The sequence below is a fragment of the Melanostigma gelatinosum genome (assembly GCF_949748355.1).
Source record: "Melanostigma gelatinosum genome assembly, chromosome: 1".
Taxonomy (NCBI): domain Eukaryota; kingdom Metazoa; phylum Chordata; class Actinopteri; order Perciformes; family Zoarcidae; genus Melanostigma; species Melanostigma gelatinosum.
The window spans coordinates 18,732,742-18,754,791 of NC_136634.1; the positions used below are offsets into that span (position 1 = coordinate 18,732,742).

Sequence of the window (22,050 nt, forward strand, 5' to 3'; positions counted from 1 at the left end):
CCGGTTCTTAATTGCAACTGGAGCCCTCTGGGTTGCCTGCTCCCTGCGGCTGCTGACATCGTGGTGGTGTTGGCGAGTCATTGTCGATGAAGGAACAGTCTGAGCCGGTCCCCCCCCCCCCCCCCCCCCCCCCCATGTTTTCGCAATCCCTCCACATCCCTGCAGCTTGTTTACCACCTGAACTGCTCCCAGCCGCCGCCGCCGCACCCACGCGCCGACATTAGAGAAATGAAGTGTGGATGTGACATGATTATGGCTGGTGCTGCCTGTGTGTCACTGTTGCATGCCCCGTCGAGGCTGTGCACGGCAGCTTCTCTGCTCTCGCCTGGATGATATTGATCATCAAGTTATTTCAAATGAGGTGCTTGATTTTGGTAAATCTGGAAAGAACGAGTCTCAGAAGGTTGAACAATGAAGGAGCAGGTCCACGTGGCAGACGGTTGCTGGGACGTGGTTGTTGGCTGTGTTTCTGTCGGAGGTGTGGAAGTGTCTGGATTCTAAGATGCGTCACGACGCAGACGATTCTGCATCCATGCAGAGACGGAACATAACTGTGATTCTCATTTGAGTTGTTTTGCTCTCGTTTGCTGTCGCACTAGTTTCTCTCCTCTCTGTTGGTGTTTCTGAGGAGGAGGAGCTTAACACACACTCACTCTGTGTGTGCAGAGCAGAGAGATGGTTCTCTAACTTCTTGCCCTCGCTGCCACTATTGGCTGCTGTGCTTTAACAATGCTTGGCTGAAAAAATGTGCAAAACGTGCAGAAATTCAACCGTGGTGTTCTGTTGGGAGATGCAACGACGTGAATCTAAGAATACAAAATCTATCGGTAAAGAAACGTCTGCTAGCCGCTCGGCTAATTCATGAAGTGTAAAGTGCCACGGGCGTTAGAATAGTGTCTTGGAGCTGCTGTGTGAAAATCTTAATTTTGTAGATTGCACCAAACATTAAGGATTTATATTTGTTCATGTACTGAGGTGGATCACAACAGATACTGGTATTATATGATCGACTGCTGTGGTCTGATTTTTGAAAGCACTTTTCATCTGACTGTTATCTGACCGCTTGTATTAATTCTTGAAAAAGTAGCCGTGTGCAGTGTTATAGGAAATTGAGGATGCGATACATCGTGAAACATCGAGAATTGCATTTGAATCGCAATCGAACGTGAGGCCACCATCTCCAGTCTTTATAATGTGGTGTTCTTCAGTAGAATATGTTCTTTCTTACACCGCTTATTTGGATTAACGTTTAACATCCGAATATTGCAGCTTTTTCTGCTCTTTCTATGTCGTCTGCATGTCGTCAACAGGTCACACTTTGTGTATTATTAAATAAGAAAAGAGACGTACGCTCACTTACCTCTGTCTCTTTTCTTAACAATTTCTCTCCGTGTGACAAATGTCAGAGGACAAACCTCTCCTGTACAACAACTATTCATAGTATCATCATTCACCCTCTCACTTCGGTCAACCCTGGTACATAAACACACAGTCAGTAGCGGGGATGTCAGTGTATTTCTCAATCTTCCTTCGCTAGCGTCCAGCCTGCCTGTTGTTGCATTCAGCAGACACACACACACACACACACACGCAAAGATGGATCTGAGTATATGAGTATCCACATTCATGCCTCCATCTCACTACGTACACACTCTGCTTGTGAAACATGCAAATCAAGAACAGATAACCAAATGTTAAAATCCACAAGGATTTCTTTTTTTTTTTTTATGAGCAGTGCTATTGATAGCTGTCCTTTCCGGTGTTTTTTTGCATCCCCCCCCTCACCCCCTTCTTGTGGTTCACTGTGTTTATGGCTGCATAGCTGCGGTGCCTGAGAAGTGGAATTGGGATTGTAGAGGTTACCCAAATCAAATAGCTGCGGCAAGTTCTGGCAGGCAGCTCTAATCGACCGTGTTTGACACCCAAGCAAGCGGTCTGGGCTCAGACTCTGACTCTGTAGCTCTCACTGATCTGAAGTTCAGAAGAAAAGACACTTTGTCGTCTCAGAGATTTGATGTTCATTTATTTTTATTGGCTGTGCTATTTTGAGCTTTGAAACCAATCGATTTGAAATCCCCTGTCATGGTTGGATTGGGTCTAACACAGGCTACAGAAGTGTTCTGGGGCTCAGTGAAGCCTTCACTCTCTTTTCTTTTTTGAGTTGGGAAAATGAAAATGACTCAAACATGAGTTTATGGTCTCAATCGCGTCTCAATCGCTTGTTTCAAGTCTTCTTCGATACAGCGTGATGTTCATCGAGCAAATTATGGTTCCATTTAGAGTTAGATACGAGATAAAGCAGGGCGGGCAACCTTGTTATTGACACGTCGCTTCAACGGCGTTGTTTTTCTTCACCTAAACTTTAACTTTTTAACGTTGGGTTTTCAGTTCATGAAAGTTAATTGTAACATTTAATGGCGCCAAAAATGTTTGTTGTTTTTTCATCCTCTGTCACTTGTGGTTGAAAAAACAAAGAGGGTGGCGGCCAAAATCCAAGATGGCGACCTCGAGCTCGAGCATTCAAAACCGTACAGTTCACAAACCAATGGGTGATGTCACAGTGACTACGTCCACTTCTTCTGTCCCACTGTCAAATCATCGAGTGTTTGAGGCTCTCTGGCAGACATTATGAGCCCTTTATGAACCCTTTCCGTAAGTCGAGCATTAGATGCAGACTTTGCCCAAGGGAATTACCCACAATTCATTGCAATGTGACGTAAAACCCGAGGTAACCAGTGGAAGCATGGAGACGTAAACAAAGAGGACGGATGTGTGTTCAGCTTGGTGCATTACATTTACACAGAAACATTCAGGATTAAAGATGGAACATAAAAACACATGAAATCAAGGATATTTATTTATTTATTCATCAAATATTTCATGTTGTTGAAGCAAAGTTCTGTCCCGTTCATATTTCCACCATTTCAAGCCCTCACAGTCTCTCACACTCGACCGTTTACCAGGTCATGTCAGTCAGTCCCTGAGGGTTCAGACCTTAGGGGAGATGTTGGGATTGGGCCGGAGACTGGGACCAGTATTAGTCTTGGAGTACGACCTCTGACCTGCAGTCCCTTTATCCTTTTTAGATTACAAAATTCAAGACAGTCAAGCTGAGCTGGTCAAGGGCCTGGAAGGGTCTCGCTTTTGAGTGGGTGGTGGTACTTCTCTTGGTAGAGGAAAAGGGCATTACGTCAACTGCATAAAGGGGATGCAGCCGAAGGGAAGCACACAATCGGCAGTTTGTCAGGAAAAGAGAGAAGGTGGCGCACGGTACCAGCGGTGAGGTCGGCACAAACGGAGGGGGCTGCATGCGCACGTTGTCCTCTTGAGGCCCAGAGCATCACCGTCGTGATGGATTTGACTGCGAACATGATGTTTTTTTTTTTTTCACTGCACTGAGCATTAAATGTGTCCGTCTGTGTTAAAGAGCCATTAAGGAACAACAACATGGAAATCATATGTTTATCGACTCAGCGGCTGATTTGTTGCCGGAGTCGGGGGAAAGTCTGCATCGCTTGTGGGAGCCTGACTGTCGGAAGCAGAAGTGATTCAAAAGCCAGATGTTTCAAGTCGAAGCAAGTCGAGTTTCAGTCAACAAATGTTTGTGTGCTCCTGTAGGCTGAACAACAGAACTAAGCTCAGGGGTTCTCATCGAGGCATTATGAATATATATCTGGACAATAACAGACATCAAAGGACGTAACGCAGCTATTCATTCACCTTGTTGACTTAAGCTTCATGCGTGTAATCTTTCTGTTGACACGCAGCGATTGTGTTTGGAGTGATGACCCATTTTCGCTGTCATTTCAGGTAGTTATGTTTGTACTCGTGTTTGATCTCCACGCTGCTGTTTATAGACGTGAATATGGATAATGGGTCTCCGACTTGGCCCGCGGCGTTTGACCCGAGGCTCTGAAATTCATTTGTTTTGTTTACAGCGGCGGTTTACAGGCAGACGCCGTAAAGAGGAGCGTCACTGACAAAGCTTCAGTCCTTTTGAAACACGAATAAAAGAAATACACTAAGACATTAACGGCTGATGCTTTTAAGTACGTGGGAAAACATCCCAATTCTGTCAATGGACTTGTTTTCGTGCCTCCTGCTTCCACCTTTGGGCACACACACACACACACACACACACACACACACACACACACACACACACACACACACACACACACACACACACACACCTGCTGCTGCATTTCTCTGTAATTAGCATTATAGTCAAACCATAAGGTTGCCCATGCCATCCCCAGTGAGTTGCTATAATGAGTACGAAAGGGATGTGAAGGTGATGATTACCTGTTAGGAATAAAGACAAAGCGGCAGTTGTCTTAAGGCAAACAGGAAGAAATAGACGGAGACAATAAAACACTCCGATCCAGCTATTATTACAGGGCTTCAGTCCCGGTGAATAAGGTGTGGTCTGCGACAAGTTTGGTGGACTAAATGTTCAGTTGGTACGTCCGTCATTGTGAAGACCTCCCCTGCTCTCATCCTGATGGAGAGTAGGAGACAGGTTGGGATGTTACTTCCATCTCCAGGGTGTCCTCTCTGTCTCTCAGTCGTCAGTGAGCCGCGGACCGACGGAGGACACTATTTCAGGGCACACGCTGACACAGACACAAGTGTTACGGTCATCCCAGTTATTTAGTGCCGCTAAGCAGTTGACTTAACTTGTTGACCTCAAAGCTGCTGTGACCGTGTCTGCAGTAAGAGAGCGCCACACCACACTCGTCTGGCTGTCCTTGGTTTTCTGTTCTGTTATGTTGAAAGAGAAAATGACATGTTTGAACAACATATTATTACCAATTCTCTCTGTGGCTTAAAGGCTGAGGTGAAAATGTAATCGGATGCAGGCAAAATAAACAAAAAATGAATAATGTGGCATCCCAGATATGTTTTTCCACCAACAGTGAACAAACTTGCAAAAAACAACAACAAAGCCCCTATAATATTAATGAACATACTTATTTATCCAGGCTTGGAAGTCCATTCTTATGCATTGTCTGTTTGGTAGTAACAGCATTCACTATGCGTGTAAGCAGTGATGTCGAACGGCTCTGGCTCTATTTTTAGATTAGAGGATGATGTAATGCTCCCAGTGAAAAGCAGAGGCATGCTGTGTGTGTAAGTGTGTAAAGCTTTGCATACACGAGTGTAAATTCTTGTGTGAATCCTGCGAATGTGAGAAATCCGGCAGCTCATCCTGATGTCGGGAGATTTTGAGTGCCTGCTGAGCCAAAGCTGCTTTGACTTTTCTTCTTTTTATCATCCACTTAAAATGGTTTTGTTGGAATTTTTAGTATTATAGAAATACCGTTCTCTGCGTTTACCGTTGAGTGAGCGTATGGGTCTCTGCAGGAGGCTGCTATTATTCAAATTATAGGCCAGGTTTATTGTTGCCATTAAGCTGGGTCAGGGTGTAGCATGTTACAGCAGACCTGCCTGAGCTGCACTGTCTATTGACATCACACGCACGCACGCACACACACACACACACACTGTCTCAGCATGTCAGCCAGTAGTTGCATTACTTTCAAAGAGCTGCTAGATGTTTACTGTTGGCCTTCTCCGGTATGTGCCATAAAGGTTAAGGTACCCTCTTGTCTCGCCTGCTTGGCTTTTGATGCATTGCCATAAACTGTGTCCTCACAGTGAAATGGAAAGCCCACAGAGGGAATCACTTAGTTCCCCCTGCTGTGAATTGGGCCTGAGAGACCGTCCTCCCGGCTTCCTGTTCTGTTTGATGCGTCTTCTTTTTAACGATGGCTTCACGAGGCTTCAAGTTTGAGACGACCCGCTTTCTGCTCTGCCTCACAAAAAACGGTCTCAATGCGGATGAATTGCGATCCCTTCGCTTGCCTCCTGTCAGCAAGTTTAAAAACCATCAGCGGAATCAAAGAGCTGAGTTAGGGCTGGGCGATAAATCGATTTAATCGATTAATTCGAATGTGTGCTTTAAGGCGATGTGTTTTATTGAAAATCGAGAAAATCGCCCCCACCCCTCCCCCCCGTTGGGTTCCCGTAGTTGAGTGCGCGCGCATTGTTTACAAACGAAAACAATGGCGGCCAGCAGTGAAGCTCTCGTTCTTAAGAGAGGGAAGAATGTGTCTTCGGTGGTCTGGAAATGGTTCGGGTTCGTGTCATCTGACACAGAACAAACAGCCTCAAACAGAGGCATGCCGCCGAGTGGGAGAAGTGTTGCGCCCTGAGGAGGGAGCAGGACCGCGGGAGCACAAGCGACGCTGTCTTCCTGGCAAAAAATATTTAGAAAAAACATGCACTACTGTTTAATACTGTTGGTTATGTTGTGAATGCACTTAATTTTGTTTACATGCACTTATTTACTGTGCAAAATATGTTATGTTGATGTTAGATCAGATGTTGCACTTTTGAAAATGTGAATGTTAAAGGGTCACATACATTTTATTTCATGCTGTGTTTGTATCAGTGTATTCAGTTAGAAAAGCTTACTGTAAAAAGTTACATTTGCACAGTTGTTTACAATGGAAGGCTACTATTTAATGCCATTTAATGTTATGTTTAATTTAATTTTATATTTAAATGATTCAGGCAAACAAAAGAGTGACCAAATACTTTTTGTATACTACAGGCACCTTTCTACAATGTTCAGGTTTTGTTTGCACTTTATTTTTATCAACCTACGAGGGAAAATCATCACAAAATAAAATAAAAAATTGTTTTCAACAGCTTCTGTCATCTGCAAAAATTTGTGGGGGAAAAAAATCGATTTAAATCGTGAATCGGATTTTTTGTAAAAAAATCGGAGATTTTTTTTTTAGGCCATATCGCCCAGCCCTAAGCTGAGTGTAAGCGTTTCACACTTGTAGAAAATAACCTTGAAACTGTCTTTCATCTCTGTTCGTTCGCAGCGTTTTATGATGACCCCCCCCCCCCACCCCCCCCCACACACACACACACACACTAAAGGAACTGCAAGCCTGACTGAATCTCAGTCTGAACCGCAATCAACCGCCGCATCTCGAGTCCTTGTGGAGAGAAACAGAAACAGGCTTGAGATGCCCGATAACTGTTTTGAGTGACGTTTATGTATTTGCGCTGCCTGTTTTCACAGAGTCAATACTATTGACGAGAGAATTAAGGGCCATTTGTAGTGAACACCGGCTGTTTCGATGACACCCAATTGATCCCCATTATGTTTAGTGATCACTGTTGATGTCAAACAGAGGGACCAGTGTTAAGACAGTATTTTGCATGTAAGCTACTAAACGGATACTATGCACACACATAACCACAGACCCCGACTGCTGCAGGTGCAGATGGGCCTCGCAGCTTGTTTCATAGAGGAAATGATAGTAGCAGGTTCATTCTAAATGCTTGTGTTGGAGGGCTGAAAGGTGCAGTGCCAGCACAAACGGGACTGCAGTGAGGAGTTGGCATCGTGTGAAAAGGAGGCCAGCTGACCTCTGTACCTGCCTCCCTTTCATCATGTGTTGCCACTGGGACTGGGACTACATTGGTCTTCATGAACCAGCTCAACATCCTGGACTGTGGAGTAAAAGCTCAAGCTTTTTCCAGAGAAAGTGGCTGACCGTGTGAATATTCATGCATGTTCCTCTGGATTTCAGTAACTTTGAGTCTTGTCTTCACCTGAAACATGAAAACATGTCTCTTCGTTATTGATCTGTTGATGTCTTACATTAATCTTTACTGTAAATGAAAATGTACAGATGGAAGTCTTGACTCTGACTTGACAGATTACAGATCACGCACATACTGTGTCGTCTCGAAGGAGTCGTTTTTGGGAAACACATTTCCTTTCATGCAAATAGTTGGATGAGAAGATTGCAGCTGCAGCGAGTTAGCTTAGCTTAGTGTAAATACCCTAAACAGGGAAACAGCTCGCCTGGCTCTCTCCAAAGGTAACAAAACCTGCCTACTAGCACCTCACAAAGCTCACAAATGAACATGTTGTATCGCGTTTGAGTAGTCCGCACAACAATTTAGATAATAACATGTTTATTAGTGAGCTCAAGTGGTGCAGGTAGGCAGAATACTTGTTTTTATTCTTTTAAAATAAGCTCAGCTAACAGTCTGGATATTATAATATAAGAATGTGAACCAAAATGTCAAACTATACATTTCGTATTTTGTCCCTTTTTCCTAATTGGCGCTATTTCTTGTGATATGTTGAATAAAACCTCAAACAAGTAAAACAAGTTTCTGCACTGTTGCTCTGGGGAGCTTAAGCAAACCAGAGCCACTACTTGGCTTAACATGTATATTCACAGATGGACTGGACCGAGCCGGGTTCTTCTCTGCAGTCGCCATTACCACTTTTGTGCTAGCAAGAGTTTTGCAGCATTTCTTTCATCCTCTTCTACTCTATTATCTTTCTTTTATACTAGCACTGACGCTGAGTAACTCTGACCTTTTTAAGGGCTGCTCAATGCTGCTAAACAGTCAGACGTTCCTGTCACAACGGCCCAACAACATGAATGCTCTTACCCCCCCTTTGGGTTGAAAATGCACACATAACAATGCAACACATACAGTTGCACTGCTGCAAGTCATAGCAAACGTCCCACAGGAAGCTTTATGGATTCTTGAAACATTGTTCTGTTGCCAAATCATTTTCTTTGAATGACGAGGATTTTGTGTTGTTTTGGGAAGAACTGGCTGTTTCCTGTGTCTGCAGTCTTGTTGGGAGCGATTCGTGCCACACAGACATATCTGCACACTTGTACCCGTCCCCGAGTGTTTCCTGTTTGGCTTTCTGTGAGTTCAGTGCCCTTCCTGTGTCCGGCAGCCTCATTCCTAGACAGATATAACGGGTTGTTTGAGGTCATGTTGCTGCAGAAGAATGACAGCGAGACCCTAAATGATCTGGTCCTCATCCTCAATTGCTGCTTTGATTGCTTGTCCGACCAGCCGACTTACATCTATGATTGTCTAGTTAGAGAAATTAAGAGCATGTGCCATCAAGAGGGCGCCAAAAGTGTTAGGCAATCTGAACGGTTTCTGTTGGATGGGATGGTGTTCATATCAATCTGGCATTTGAAAGCTGTAATCTTGTAAATCTGCTTCTTCTATGATTCACTAAGTTTTCTTTTTATTTCTCTCCCTCTTGCAGACAGAATGAAGATGCCTGAGGCTGGGAGTTAGAGCCCTCCACCAGAGAGAGCCTTTTCCAGGTCTGGGGCTGGACCCAGAGACCCCTGCCTTGTGGGCGGGGGGGGGGGGGTGAAGGACTCTCACAGCCCTGTGTGAGTCTGGAATATGGGGGATGGAGGCGCCGGTGCAACCGGAGGAGATGGGGTGAACAAGTCCCATGTCCTGTTCGACAAGTTCGTCCAAGGGACCACGTTTAAGGGCACGCTCAAGGCCTTCCAGGAGCTCTGTGACCACCTGGAAGTCAAGCCCGGCGAGTACAGGGTCTTCTATCACAAGCTCAAGTCCAAACTCAACTACTGGAAGGCCAAGGCGCTCTGGGCGAAGCTAGACAAGCGGGCCTACCAGAAGGAGTACAAGAAGGGCCGCGTCTGTGCCAACTCAAAGGTGAGCTTTGATCTTTACAAACTGTGTGGTTCATTCGAGGACGGCTTTGCTTCTAGAGGGCTTCAGTTCGGTGAGCGCTAGAATTTGATCCTCGATGTTAAGGAATCATGTAATGTGATGCTGATATTTACCAGCAAGACCGGTGTGTGTGTGTGTGTGTGTGATGGCTTTATGTGAAAGGACACTGCAAGGACACTTTTTCATTTCTGTTGAGACGGTTCACTTCAGTCTGGGGAATTTGATTCGTCACCTGCTCTGGTTTCCAATGTATAAAACTCCAAAATAGGTGTCGGGGCTGATAATCCGGCTGTGTTTCATCTGTTGAAAAGTTGATTTGTTGGCTGATGAATTGAAAGACCAGCGCAGCTTTGAACTGTGGTTTACAGATAGTTTACCGAAGTCAACCAAATAATAGACGTAGCTTAGTTTAGCCTATGTAAGCTCAGCCTATGCAATGTCATCGTACCTTAGTTTATGTTATCTCAGCATGTGATTTCTTATGTTGTCTTGTCGTAATTTTAATAAGTAAAGCTAAAATACGCTAACGCGGCCAAAAATAATTAGCGTTGTTTTAGCTTGTCATGTCTCTTAAGTTAGCTTTGCTTATCAGCTGTCAACTATTGTCTTCATAGGCTTTTTGTTCTCATCATGCGTTGCATCCCGTTATTTAGTGGCTTACAACAAGTGTCACTAAGTGCGATCAACCTCAAAAAGAGCAACCCTCCCAAATACAGTTAGCTAAAAGCTAGTTAGTTCTTTTGCTAGCCTGGGCTGTCGAGGTGCCCTCTGAATAGATGGGTGAAAGCTGGGCAGTGACTGCTGTCCTGACTTGGTTGTTCATGTATTCGGTTCACATCTGTGTTGTAGCTCCTCTGTTACATCTGTCTGCCTCTCTCTGTATGTAGTGTCTGATCATTGGTGCGGGACCATGCGGCTTACGCACAGCTATCGAGCTGGGTCTACTCGGGGCAAAAGTGGTGCTGTTGGAGAAGAGAGACGCCTTCTCGAGGAACAATGTGCTGCACCTCTGGCCCTTCACCATCCAGGACCTCAGGGGCCTCGGGGCCAAGAAGTTCTACGGAAAGTTCTGTGCCGGTGCTATCGATCATATCAGTGAGTACACTTGACAACTTTTGCTTGGTTTGTGACATATTTGCTTGTAGGACCAGGTTTGATGTGTTTGGAAGAGTTAGTTCAGATTTCCCTTCCTGACTTGTTGCAGGTATTCGTCAGCTTCAGTTGATTCTGCTCAAAGTGGCCCTCCTGGTGGGCATTGAGATCCATGTCAACGTAGAGTTCAAGGGTCTTATCGAGCCCCCAGAAGATCAAGAGACTGAAAGTAAGCGAGTCAAACTGCTGAAAGACAAGTCAAACAAATGAGTGAAAACAAAAACACGCGTTTCGTCCGTCAGAGGCTCTGTACTGGCTGCGATGATGCATTTCTGTCAGATTACACATGCTGTGTGTTTTCTCAGGGATAGGCTGGAGGGCTGAGGTCCACCCCAGGACACACCCTGTCAACGAGCTGGAGTTTGATGTCATCGTCGGAGCAGATGGAAGGAGAAACACGCTACCAGGCAAGTCCTCGCGTACCGACTGGGAGAGAGGCACGAGCAATGCAAGAGAAAGCACAAACGGCGCTGTTTGTTTTTTCTAAACCTACTTGGAGGTCACTCGGACGGATTATGATCTCACTTGTGTACAGCTGTGGTCGGGTTGCTGACCTCACTCCGTTCCTCGCGTATGAATGAACGTTTGTGCACATCTGTGTTATGTGTTTTTGTCTGGCTGCTGCGTCCGGACAGCATTTCTGACGGCTTCCCCAGCAGAGCAGAATAGGAATTGTTGAATAGGCTTTCTGTTTCCTCTACGAGTATTGGGGGGCCTTGCACACACACACGGCCACACCCCTGTGTAGTAGAGTACCATGACCCCTCTCTGTACTACTGACTGCTGCATCAGGGAAGGGAAGCAGCAGGCTCCCTCTGGGATAACCATCAACTGCAATCACACAGAAAAAAAACACTATAAAAACTGTTTACGTTGTCATGATACAGAACATCTGGTTGCATTTATAGCGTACAGTGTGCATTTCCAGGCTTTGATATGTTGTAAAAGCAAACGTGAGTGGTTGAGTTTACTCTCTGTTTTTGAATTCATGGAATCACCGTTTCAGGCCCTAGGCCCACTGATTCCTGACCGTGATGGCTGCTTCCTCATCCTCTTGTACTTTGCCCTCAGGGTTTCCGCGTAAGGAGTTCAGGGGCAAGCTTGCCATCGCCATCACCGCTAACTTCATCAACAGGAACACGTCGGCGGAGGCCAAGGTTGAGGAGATCAGCGGGGTGGCCTTCATCTTCAACCAGAAGTTCTTTCAAGACCTCAGAGAAGCAACAGGTCTGTCGCAGCTCTGTTCTACTGCATTGATGTAGGGACTTTATGTTGTTTTCTTCAGACGCAACACCTCAGGATACAGCATCAAATATGACTACTTCATGGAATCAACAATTCTTTTTTCTTTTCTTTTTGGGGTAAACGGGATAAACACTGTTCTGGGCTTTGGTCATGTGCTCTGAGTCGGGTAATTGCTCCTCTAATGACGACATGACAGCCGGCAGTGGCAATAAGGAAAACGATTGTTTGGTAATATAACGGTACGTCTTTCTCTTGGGTCTTTTTAAGGTGTTGACCTGGAAAACATCGTCTACTACAAGGATGACACGCACTACTTTGTGATGACTGCCAAAAAACAGAGCCTGTTGGAGAAAGGAGTCATTCTGCATGTGAGTGATCAAAGCCCAGATCTCAGTCTGTACGAGACATAAAGGATGTACGCATGCACAGGCGGACAGAATCAGAAGTCTGTCCCTCTCTTGCCTTTTTTGTCAACAGTGTTCGGGGCACAAACTGCCAACTCAAGCACACTCACTGAGTGTTTGTGTCCTCACTATACACAGTAGTTTCCTTTCCCTGGCCACTTTCCACAGGAAACAGGAAAGACTCTTTTTTTCTGTCTTCATGTACAAACATAACTGAAGGTGGGCTCTGTTTGTGTGGTGGCTTTTTGGATTCTAAATTGCCCAAAAAGTCTTTTAAATTAGCGTTTTTTGCGGTCCTAGTCACAGTCACCGTTCTTCTGCTGATCATTTTCGACGTGCGTGCATGTCCGTGATTGTTTTCATGGTGAGCTGATGACATTAATGAGGTTTTGGTGCACACAAGTCTGAGCCCTGAGGGGATTTAGAGTATGTAGGCATGTGTTAATGAAAAGTCATAATTTACTGGTCTAGTAACTTCTGGAAGTTCCCTTTTTGATACAAAGTCCTTGACGGATGCTTTTTATAGCAATGGAATTGACTCTGTCCTGCCCCTTGGAAAGAGATAGAGGAAGGGTGGACAAGATGGCAGAGGGGCGGCGGGTCCACACAGTTCAAGGCAGCAAATCACAAAAAAACCACTCCCATTCATATCTTCCACTAGCCTGCCCTTCCCCTCACCCACCATCACCACCACCACCGCCGGCCTTGGCATTGGACAACCAGGGAGCTTGTAGATGGAAGAATGAAAACATGTCACTTTGAAAGAATGCAGTGTTTTGATGCTACGGCTCAGTTAATTCCACTGCACGTGCTTTGTGGCACAGTGGAGTCTTACGGGCCTGTCAACTTCAAATGTTTCTTAGTTTACAGTGTAAACTGTAAACGAAGGAACATTTACTGTGGAAACTCAGGGACAACTCGAAGTGTAAACTTCACACTGTCACATAACCCTCTCACAGGAAATGAGAGGGTTGTGTGGTAAAAATGATTGCTCTGCCATTTTTAATGTCACTTATTTCATGAGCTTTTTGCGTTCAACACCTGACAGATGTGAGCCAGACAATCTCCAATTGGGGTCTGCTCGATCCGGTTGCAGAAGTATTCTGTATCCTATTACACCTCTTAGTAACACATTCTTCCATATCTAGATATCTAGCTACAGACTTGGCTACGCCTTATCTTGGATGAAGGTGCCAACTATTTTTTAAAATTTTTATATGCTGAGTAGGTCTTGCACAATTTCCAGCTTTATTTTGAAGACTCTTGCTACTTCCTGAAGTCCTGATTGTGCAAGTTGAAAACCGCTTCATGACACCTCTCTGGACAGCTCTTCTTTTATTATTTCACCCGTCTTGTCTCTGCTGTAGGACTACGCAGACACGGAGCTGCTGCTGTCCAGGGCCAACGTGGACCAGGCTGCCCTGCTGTCTTACGCCTGCGAGGCTGCGGATTTCTCCACCAACCACCAGCTGCCCACACTGGACTTCGCCATCAACCACTACGGCCAGCCCGACGTAGCCATGTTCGACTTCACCTGCATGTACGCTTCAGAGAACGCCGCCATGGTGCGCCAACGCCACGGCCACGAGCTGCTGGAGGCGCTCGTGGGCGACAGCCTGTTGGAGGTGAGAGAGAGAGAGAGAGAGACGGCAAAGGTTTTTGTTGCGTCACAGCTCTTCCCCCTTTTTGTTTTCCTAAACCCTCGGTTCTCCCGTGGCCATATTTGGTTGTTGAATGTGGTGTTCGCTGTTCGCAGCCCTTCTGGCCCATGGGCACTGGCATCGCCCGCGGGTTCCTGGCAGCCATAGACTCCGGCTGGATGGTGAGGAGCTGGGCTCAGGGAAAAACCTCTCTTGAGGTTCTAGCTGAGAGGTGAGGGTGTGGAAACACTGAAACACAAAGACTCGCCCTGCTCTTGTACTTGCATTCTCACACACACACACACACACGCATGCGGGCACACACAGCGACAGCATACACACATACGTGTACTCTCTCTTCAAACACACCCTTTTATCTCTGAGTGCTATACGAGGAAATGCGCCTGTATGTGATTTCAAGCACCAGTCCCACCTCTGCTAGTGCTAATGGGATAAGAGGTTCGCATAAGGACTGAACGGAATGTGGCTCCTCTGTTCCGCAATAACTCTCTGTGCTTTTTGAGAGCGACGTTGATGAGTTTTCGTAGTCTATTCCCTGAGTATCCCCCTATATGTTCCTCCCTTCAATAAGACTCTGCTTACACAGCACATGGGAATATATTGAATGTTTTCCTCTGTGCTTTAGGGAGAGTATATACCGCCTACTGCCCCAAACCACAACAGAGAACATCAGTAAGAACTTCAGTCACTACAGCGTGGATCCAACCACGCGTTACCCCAACATTAACCTTAACTTCCTCAAGCCTATGCAGGTGAGTGCGAGAGCCGACAAATCTCAGCTGCCATCAGGAAACGCATGTTTTGCTCATGTCATGTACCGGTAGTGTTTCTGATCTGTCATGATTATGTGCACGTTGCAGGTGAGGCACCTCTGCGACACAGGGGAGTCCAGGGAAATGCGCATCGAAATTGAGAATGTGATCAACTCGTCGACACCGAAGTTGGCCAGGAATGGTTTGTGTCTTTTAACATGCTTCAATAGGAGACTATAAAGTGTTTAAGTCGTGGATAAGACATTCTCTGATGTGCTGATTGATCAGCGTAGGATTTAATTTTTTCCTGCAATCACTGTTGCTGAAATGTAATATTGAACTATTTTCACTCTAGACAATTGCCTGCTTGACAAGCAGTTGCAAGGTAACACAAAGTCCAAAATGCATGGTGTTGCTTTTCAAGGATTCCTAATAGTTTTAACAGTTGAAAATTCGACCTGCTATGAATTAACAATGTGAAATGAATAATGGAATGATGGCAGCCTCTTCATTTCTTCCCGCGTGTACTAACTCGTCATTGAAGCTCCCCAGTTTTATTTAATGCCCGTTGCAGCTGTTTTTAAGGTTCCTTGTGGGTTCTTCATCCTCTCCCAACCTCTCATTTGCATCCTTTTCCTCCTTTTAAAAAGCTTCTCACAGTTCATAATACTTCCTCATTGGCTGGTTAAAACTGGTACTAACATGGATGATGAGGCCACGGATGACTAAACTTAATGACACCACGCTCAGCCTTCCCTGACAAAGGCCATGAGGATAAAGGCCATGAGGATTGCCCAGCAAGAGATGTGTCGTGCTGCCCAGAAACAGTTTATATTTCTTTCTATGTTTAATCCAGATTCTGTTCAACCTGCTGCTTTACCATCGAGCCTTTATTCTTGTCTTTCTGCCTCACCAGAATCCGTAGCTCGATCCAGTAAGCTGCTGAACTGGTGCCAGAGACAAACGGAGGGATACAGGAATGTTAAAGTAACCGACCTGACGATGTCCTGGAAGAGCGGTCTGGCCCTGTGCGCCCTCATTGACCGATACCGACCGGACCTCATGTGAGTATCTAAAAGAAATGCATGCAGAACTAGGGAGGGGCCTGCACCGAGTCAAATAGCTGGGTCAGTTACCGGCGACAATGGGGCCAATATATTCAGTTCAGTGCTATTTTTATATACTATGTACATTATATTTAGAATTTTAATTCCTGGTTTAAGTTTTGACCAATTTCTTGCAGCAATAATAAGTTCAACACTTATTGTAATTACTGTTCATTTAAAAGATTTTTTTTACTAAATTGATGGTTTGCAATTGATTATTTTAGTAATAAATAACAGTTCACCAAATTTATATCAAAATATTTGTTATATTTCACAAAATAATAAAGCAACATTTAGGTCAAGCCTGATGTTTCCTTACACATAGAAACAATGATGCTAGTCACTTCCACACAGTGAGGCTTACAGCTTGTTAATTGCACACTGGTACGGATCGGTACTCTGTATCGGCCGATGCCAAGAGGCGAGGTGTCGCTATCAGGACTGAAGGAGTTGTATCGGAGCATCCCTATGCAGAACACGCATCACAAGGAGCCCGGATTAACGCAGATTTGTTTTGCAAGAAAACATTTGCATACTCTGCCAAGCGTATCCCTTCATTCATCACAACTATTGAGTGGCACTGGCACGATGGTGCGTTTGACGTGCATACGTGTGCAACTATTTTGCTCCTTGACTTTGGGACACATTTACAAGTTTTCTTGGTGGGTACGACTTGTAGATAGGGAGATACACTTTATGTCAAAAGACATACTATATGCTCTTTATATAATTGCTGAGCTATGCAACTAAAACAGTGAAGCTCAGAGTGGAATGCAGCAGTAATGTAACAGTGAGGCGAGTGTGCGCTCACTCGCTGAACCTCATACCAACGAGGACAGCTGATATTTGTATACCGTGATCTCCACAGTCCTCAGTTTACAGTCGGCCTATTAGGTGTCCTGCTCTTCACTCTAGTAGGCGACTGAGTGGGAGCAGAACCCGGTTCTTAACTGCAACTGGAGCCCTCTGGGTTGCCTGCTCCCTGCGGCTGCTGACATCGTGGTGGTGTTGGCGAGTCATTGTCGATGAAGGAACAGTCTGACCGCTTGTATGAACCGCTTATCTGACCGCTTGTATTAATTCTTGAAAAAGTAGCCGTGTGCAGTGTTATAGGAAATTGAGGATGCGATACATCGTGAAACATCGAGAATTGCATTTGAATCGCATTCGAACGTGAGGCCACCATCTCCAGTCTTTATTCCTTCGCTAGCGTCCAGCCTGCCTGTTGTTGCATTTCACTCGCTCTCTCGCTCGCTCGCTCACTCACTCACTCACTCACTCACTCACTCACTCACTCACTCACTCACTCACTCACTCACTCACTCACTCACTCTCCTGCCGCATTGCTGAATGTAGTTTGTTACCCTCTGGAGGCTATGTGGCAATTAGCATAATAAGCTATAAGTGTCCGTGTCCTGCCTGACCTTTACCAAGTAGTGCAGCAGTTGCGTTCCGCTGCCGTTGATGGGGGGAGGGGGGGGGGGGGGGTGTGAGTGGAAGTACCTCTGGGGAACCGGGATTCACGTGTACTCGTGTACAAGACGGCGGTTAAGAGGGATCGAGTGGCGAGTTCGCTCTGTGCCTGATGTGCTGTTCTAATGCTTTTAAGTGGACTGCATGTGCAGTTGAGATGTATTGATGACTCATCTTAATGGTGTTTTCAGCTGCAGTATAATGACGTTCACAGTAATGCTTTCCACAACATGTACAGTAGCCGGCTGTACACAAATGCTTCTTCGTTGGCGTTTAAGGCAGGCTCCGTGTCACTTCACATCCGTTATATCCAAAGCTGCTGTTTAGTTGTGGTTGGAAAATATAGATTGGCACACATTTTATTTTTTTTACTTTTTTTTGCTGATTCATTGTAAAATGAGAGCCATATTTGATCGGTCTTCATTGGTTGGTGTGCGAGATGATCAGGAATCATCAGCCAGGTCAAAGTCTTTGTTTCATATCACATTGTGTGTTAGGAGATCATAATTACATTGTATTAAATCATTTAAAAGCTGCAGTAATCAATCCTAACTTAACAATCAAATGACAGTGTGTAATGTGAAGGGGTGACCAGCCCACATGATTACCGTCCCCACTTGAGGGAGCTTGAAAGCGTCTGTCAGCTCATTGTTTTTGTATTTCAGCCCGCTGCTGTTTTGTTGACTGACTCTCTCTCACAGCGCTGTTTCCAGCCACAACAGGCTGCTGTTTTTTTTAGAGAAACAACTCTTAAAAACCACCCATGTGCTGGCAGACAGACAAAGTTAGCAATTAGCCGGTGAACACAGTGTAGCATTTAGCAGCTACAGATCCAGGTTCTTCTCTCACGAGGCGGTGGAGAGCACAACGAGGGCAAGTGATGATGGGACTTATACATCTGCCAGGTGGTCACCAACGTCACTCCAAATGAGTAGTGAATGATAATGTTGCTCTGTATTTGTTGGATTTGTAAATAAGCAACTGTTTGCTGACAAATTTGCCATATCAATGTGGTTACACCATGCCAATATCGTGTCCACAGCTTGCTTCTGTTGCCCCCAAGTGGCGAAACAATATCACACTAAAGTACACGTAAAGTACACCTAAAGTACACCTAAAGGCTGTTGTGTAATACTGTTAAGTGGTCAAATGAAATATAATCACCTCTCAATGACAATACACAATGTGGGTCAGGTTTCAATATGGCGATCGATGGAGAATGCTCATTCAAAGTCACGTTCTTTGTCTTTCTCATTAATATTTCATTAATAGAACTAAAGAATCACAACTTAATTGACAGGAGCAGCAGAGATTTCAGATTACTGCGACGAGTGCTCGTTGGTTTATGATCATCTTCGTCTGTTTGTCTCATTCTCTCCTCAGTGACTTCGATTCCCTGGATGAGCGAGACCAGGAGAAGAACAACCAGTTGGGTTTCGACGTGGCAGAGAGGGAATTTGTCATCTCGCCCTGCATGACGGGCAAAGAGATGTCTTCCGTGGTAGAGCCCGACAAACTCTCCATGGTCATGTACCTCAGCCAGTTCTATGAGATGTTTAAGGACACAGTGCCACCCGGAGGTGAGAGTGGGTGATACAGTAGGGCTTCTGCAGTCTGGTGTTGGGACGTGTCTGTATACAGTGAAAACATACCGAGAGGATTCAAACTGCTTTTTTTGTGCTCTTAATTTTCCAATTTTGCTCTATTATTATTTCCGTACAGATAACCACAACTTGAGTCCCGAGGAGAAGGCGGCGCTGATATCCAGCACCAAATCCCCCATCTCCTTCCTCAGCAAGCTTGGTCAGAGCATAGCAATATCCAGGAAACGAAATCCAAAGGTCAGTGTTTGAGAAATGCCCGTTGGCACCTCTTAATTTGCATTTAAATGTCAAAATTAGAATAACTCATGACGTGTCATCAACAGGACAAAAAGGAGAAGGATGTGGACGGTTTGGGGAAGAGAAGGAAAACCAGCCAGTCTGAAGATGTGAGTACTCCTGACAGCAAAGTGTCTCCGATGTTGAGTTTGTGACTATGGTTTGAGCAGCCTATCCTACCACAACGGACTAATTAATCCCACTAGACTGACGGCAACAGGCAAAAGGCGTTTACTGTTTTTTTCTGCTTTCTCACAGGAGGAGGTATCCAGGACCGGTCGTGACGACAGGCCGTCTGTCCCGGCTGTCCTGTCGGAGAGAAAAATGGACTCCTGCGCTGTGGGGAACCACAACAAAGTCAAAGTCATGGCCACCCAGCTGATCGCCAAGTTTGAGGAGAACGCGCCGCAGCCTACGGGACTCAAACGACAGGTATGGAGGAAGTCGTGCGTGGTTCATTTTGTGGAAGCACAGCTGGCGTGATGGAATAAAAAGGCTTAAGATTAAGCAACATGGAAGAGATGGTCGGACTTTCTGGACTTCGTTGGAGTTCAGATTATTTTTTACAAACTCATTGTGGTTTGTTGATGAACTTGTAGATCTTACGCCGTGTGACGGGGCCTCTGGTCTCATGATTGACGAGCTGTAGGCCCCTGTATTCATGAGCTGAGATCCAGAATGCTGCTATTGCTCAGGCTGGGTATTGTCCCTGGGGTCATTGTAGGCGGCCGCACACTGCTGACCGGGCTCGGAGGTGAATTGGTTCGCAGAGCTTTGGTTCGCTTGCCACTGAGAGTGGGAGGGAGTAGTGGGCTTTGGGGACACTAGACAGTATTGTTGAGGGGGGGAAAAGACAACTGTTGCTGTTTGAGAGAAAATGTCTCGTTATTATGTGTGTATTATTATGTGTGTTGGAATAGCTGCTTCTGATTTTAATGGTGGATTTCTTTGGCCTTTTAAAGTCGGTGAAAATAGCTGATGATATGATTATGTTGAGACAGAACTTAACTTGAAGTCTTTGAGGCTTTATGAAGGCTGAATAGCAGAGCAATTGTTTGGCTGAAGATACAATATATGCACACGTTTGTGTATTTCCTCTCTTTCCATCTGTTATTGGTGTACCATCTGCATGACCTTTCCTTTTAAATATCTCTAAGTGCTAAATACACAGCTCTCAGCATGGTCTTCCGATGACTCTCTGTCATTTCCTTATTAGTTTTGAACACATGATTTTCCGACCCCTTTGACTCCATCCTCCCATGATTCACTTCCTTCTTTCTGTTTTTCTCTCTCCTTGTTTCCACCTCTCATCATGGACTATATCATGATGCCTCCTTGCATGGTTGTCCGGGGCCTCTCACTGGCCTCGCTCGCTGTCCCTCATCTTTGTCTGACCACAAAGGGGGAGTCTCTGCCCAATCTGGATCGCCTCTTTCCCCTTACCCTGCCCCAAACCCCTGTGAATGAGCCTGTGCGCCTGGCACCTGTCCCAGCATGGAGAAAGGTAAAGAGTGGACCCCCCCCCCCCCCCCCCCACCTCATCCCCGTAGAGACTTACAGCTAGGCTGACCTCCTAGCCATATGTCCTTGTGGTGTGTCATAGTGGGGAAAGCTGTGTGTGTGTGTGTGTGTGTTTTTTTGTGTGACATATACGACTGCGACACCTTCATGGTCGCTCCTCTGCTTCTCCTGTCCTGGTTCAGAGACGCACACAGCAGCAGGAACAGCTGAGCATTCGCTACAAAGTAATGATCAAGGTTCAGACACCGCCCAACAGAGGGGAGCAGGTATGGTTAGCTACGCTGGCCTGGTAGTCCTCCGACAACTTTCACATCCCATTAAGAGTCCAGATTCCCCCCCCCCCCCCCCCCCCCAGAGACCAGATGAAGTGAAGTGTAACAGAATGGGTAGTCTCCTTCCATGATGTATACCTTCCTCCTTTCTTCTCATTGCCTTGTCAGCACTTTGCTTTGACCTGAGAGCTCCAGTTAAAGGCTCCCTGCTGTGCTTCTGCCCTCACTCTGGAATATAATTAAGATGCTAACCCGACTCCTCGGTGTGTGTCGATATGTTGCTTGCTGATCATTACGATCCCCATACTACATACCAATCCTCCAGCCTGCAGTAGCCAGCTGGTTGCCATCCTGCTTTACTGTTCTCTCATGCAAATAATCAGAGTCAGCATAGTGAAGTGCCAGCAGCGGTTTTCCCCCCGCTGATGCTTAGAAAGTAGTCCTTTTTTGTTTTTTTCTTGTCTTGTCACTAGATTAAGCATTCCCCTCACAGAGATGGATTTAAACTTCAATCTCTCCTCTTTAGAGGGATTTAATTCACTGCTGTTCTTAAATGTCCTCAAACTGCACAGTCAGTCTCCAGCTGCAAAGTGAATTAACTCCAGTCTATTGTAAAGACTGGAAATGATCTTGATAATCCCAAACACTTCTCCACACAAACCGTTTAGGATATAGCTTCTTTTTAAAGCCACTCTTATGTTCATGTAGTCATTTTTTTATATTTTTTAAAATGTGAAACTTTGAAAATGCTTTTCCTGAAGTTTCACAAGGCCTTGTTCTTCTTGCTCCCCTTTTCGGTGCTTTAATTTATGTTTTGGTACCAACATAAGAGACCTTAAAATATATATCAAGGTTAATTACACAACCAGTGAATTATTTCCCCTTTTGATCATTGGACTGTATTGATAAACGGTTTTATTTTTGCCATATACACTTTGTGGGTGGTCCGTTTTAAAGGTCATGAGTATGGAAACGTGTGTGTCAGTGCTTGTAGTGTAAGTGAACCTCAGCAAGTGAAGT

At 45.4% G+C, this 22,050-nt stretch overlaps 1 protein-coding gene across 17 annotated transcripts in view; it reads left to right on the forward strand.

Annotated features, from left to right (window-relative positions):
• Nucleotides 1-9,267: 9,267 nt before the first annotated feature.
• mical3a (microtubule associated monooxygenase, calponin and LIM domain containing 3a) overlaps nucleotides 9,268-22,050 on the forward strand; it is a gene marked incomplete at its 5' end in the record, with an annotated part of 42,435 nt that continues 29,652 nt past the window's right edge. For 16 of the 17 annotated variants that reach the window (XR_013772091.1, XM_079270802.1, XM_079270813.1 and 13 more), the window contains 16 exons: nucleotides 9,268-9,546; nucleotides 10,452-10,659; nucleotides 10,769-10,885; nucleotides 11,022-11,123; nucleotides 11,788-11,943; nucleotides 12,229-12,329; nucleotides 13,733-13,990; nucleotides 14,122-14,237; nucleotides 14,652-14,778; nucleotides 14,887-14,980; nucleotides 15,134-15,163; nucleotides 15,695-15,842; nucleotides 18,741-18,937; nucleotides 19,080-19,198; nucleotides 19,285-19,347; nucleotides 19,496-19,669. Coding sequence is in view for 16 of the 17 variants with exons in the window: in XM_079270802.1 (XP_079126928.1) it covers nucleotides 9,268-9,546; nucleotides 10,452-10,659; nucleotides 10,769-10,885; nucleotides 11,022-11,123; nucleotides 11,788-11,943; nucleotides 12,229-12,329; nucleotides 13,733-13,990; nucleotides 14,122-14,237; nucleotides 14,652-14,778; nucleotides 14,887-14,980; nucleotides 15,134-15,163; nucleotides 15,695-15,842; nucleotides 18,741-18,937; nucleotides 19,080-19,198; nucleotides 19,285-19,347; nucleotides 19,496-19,669 (2,289 nt within the window). The remainder of the gene's footprint in view (nucleotides 9,547-10,451; nucleotides 10,660-10,768; nucleotides 10,886-11,021; nucleotides 11,124-11,787; nucleotides 11,944-12,228; nucleotides 12,330-13,732; nucleotides 13,991-14,121; nucleotides 14,238-14,651; nucleotides 14,779-14,886; nucleotides 14,981-15,133; nucleotides 15,164-15,694; nucleotides 15,843-18,740; nucleotides 18,938-19,079; nucleotides 19,199-19,284; nucleotides 19,348-19,495; nucleotides 19,670-22,050) is intronic. The other variant, XM_079270812.1, reaches the window with a different exon arrangement.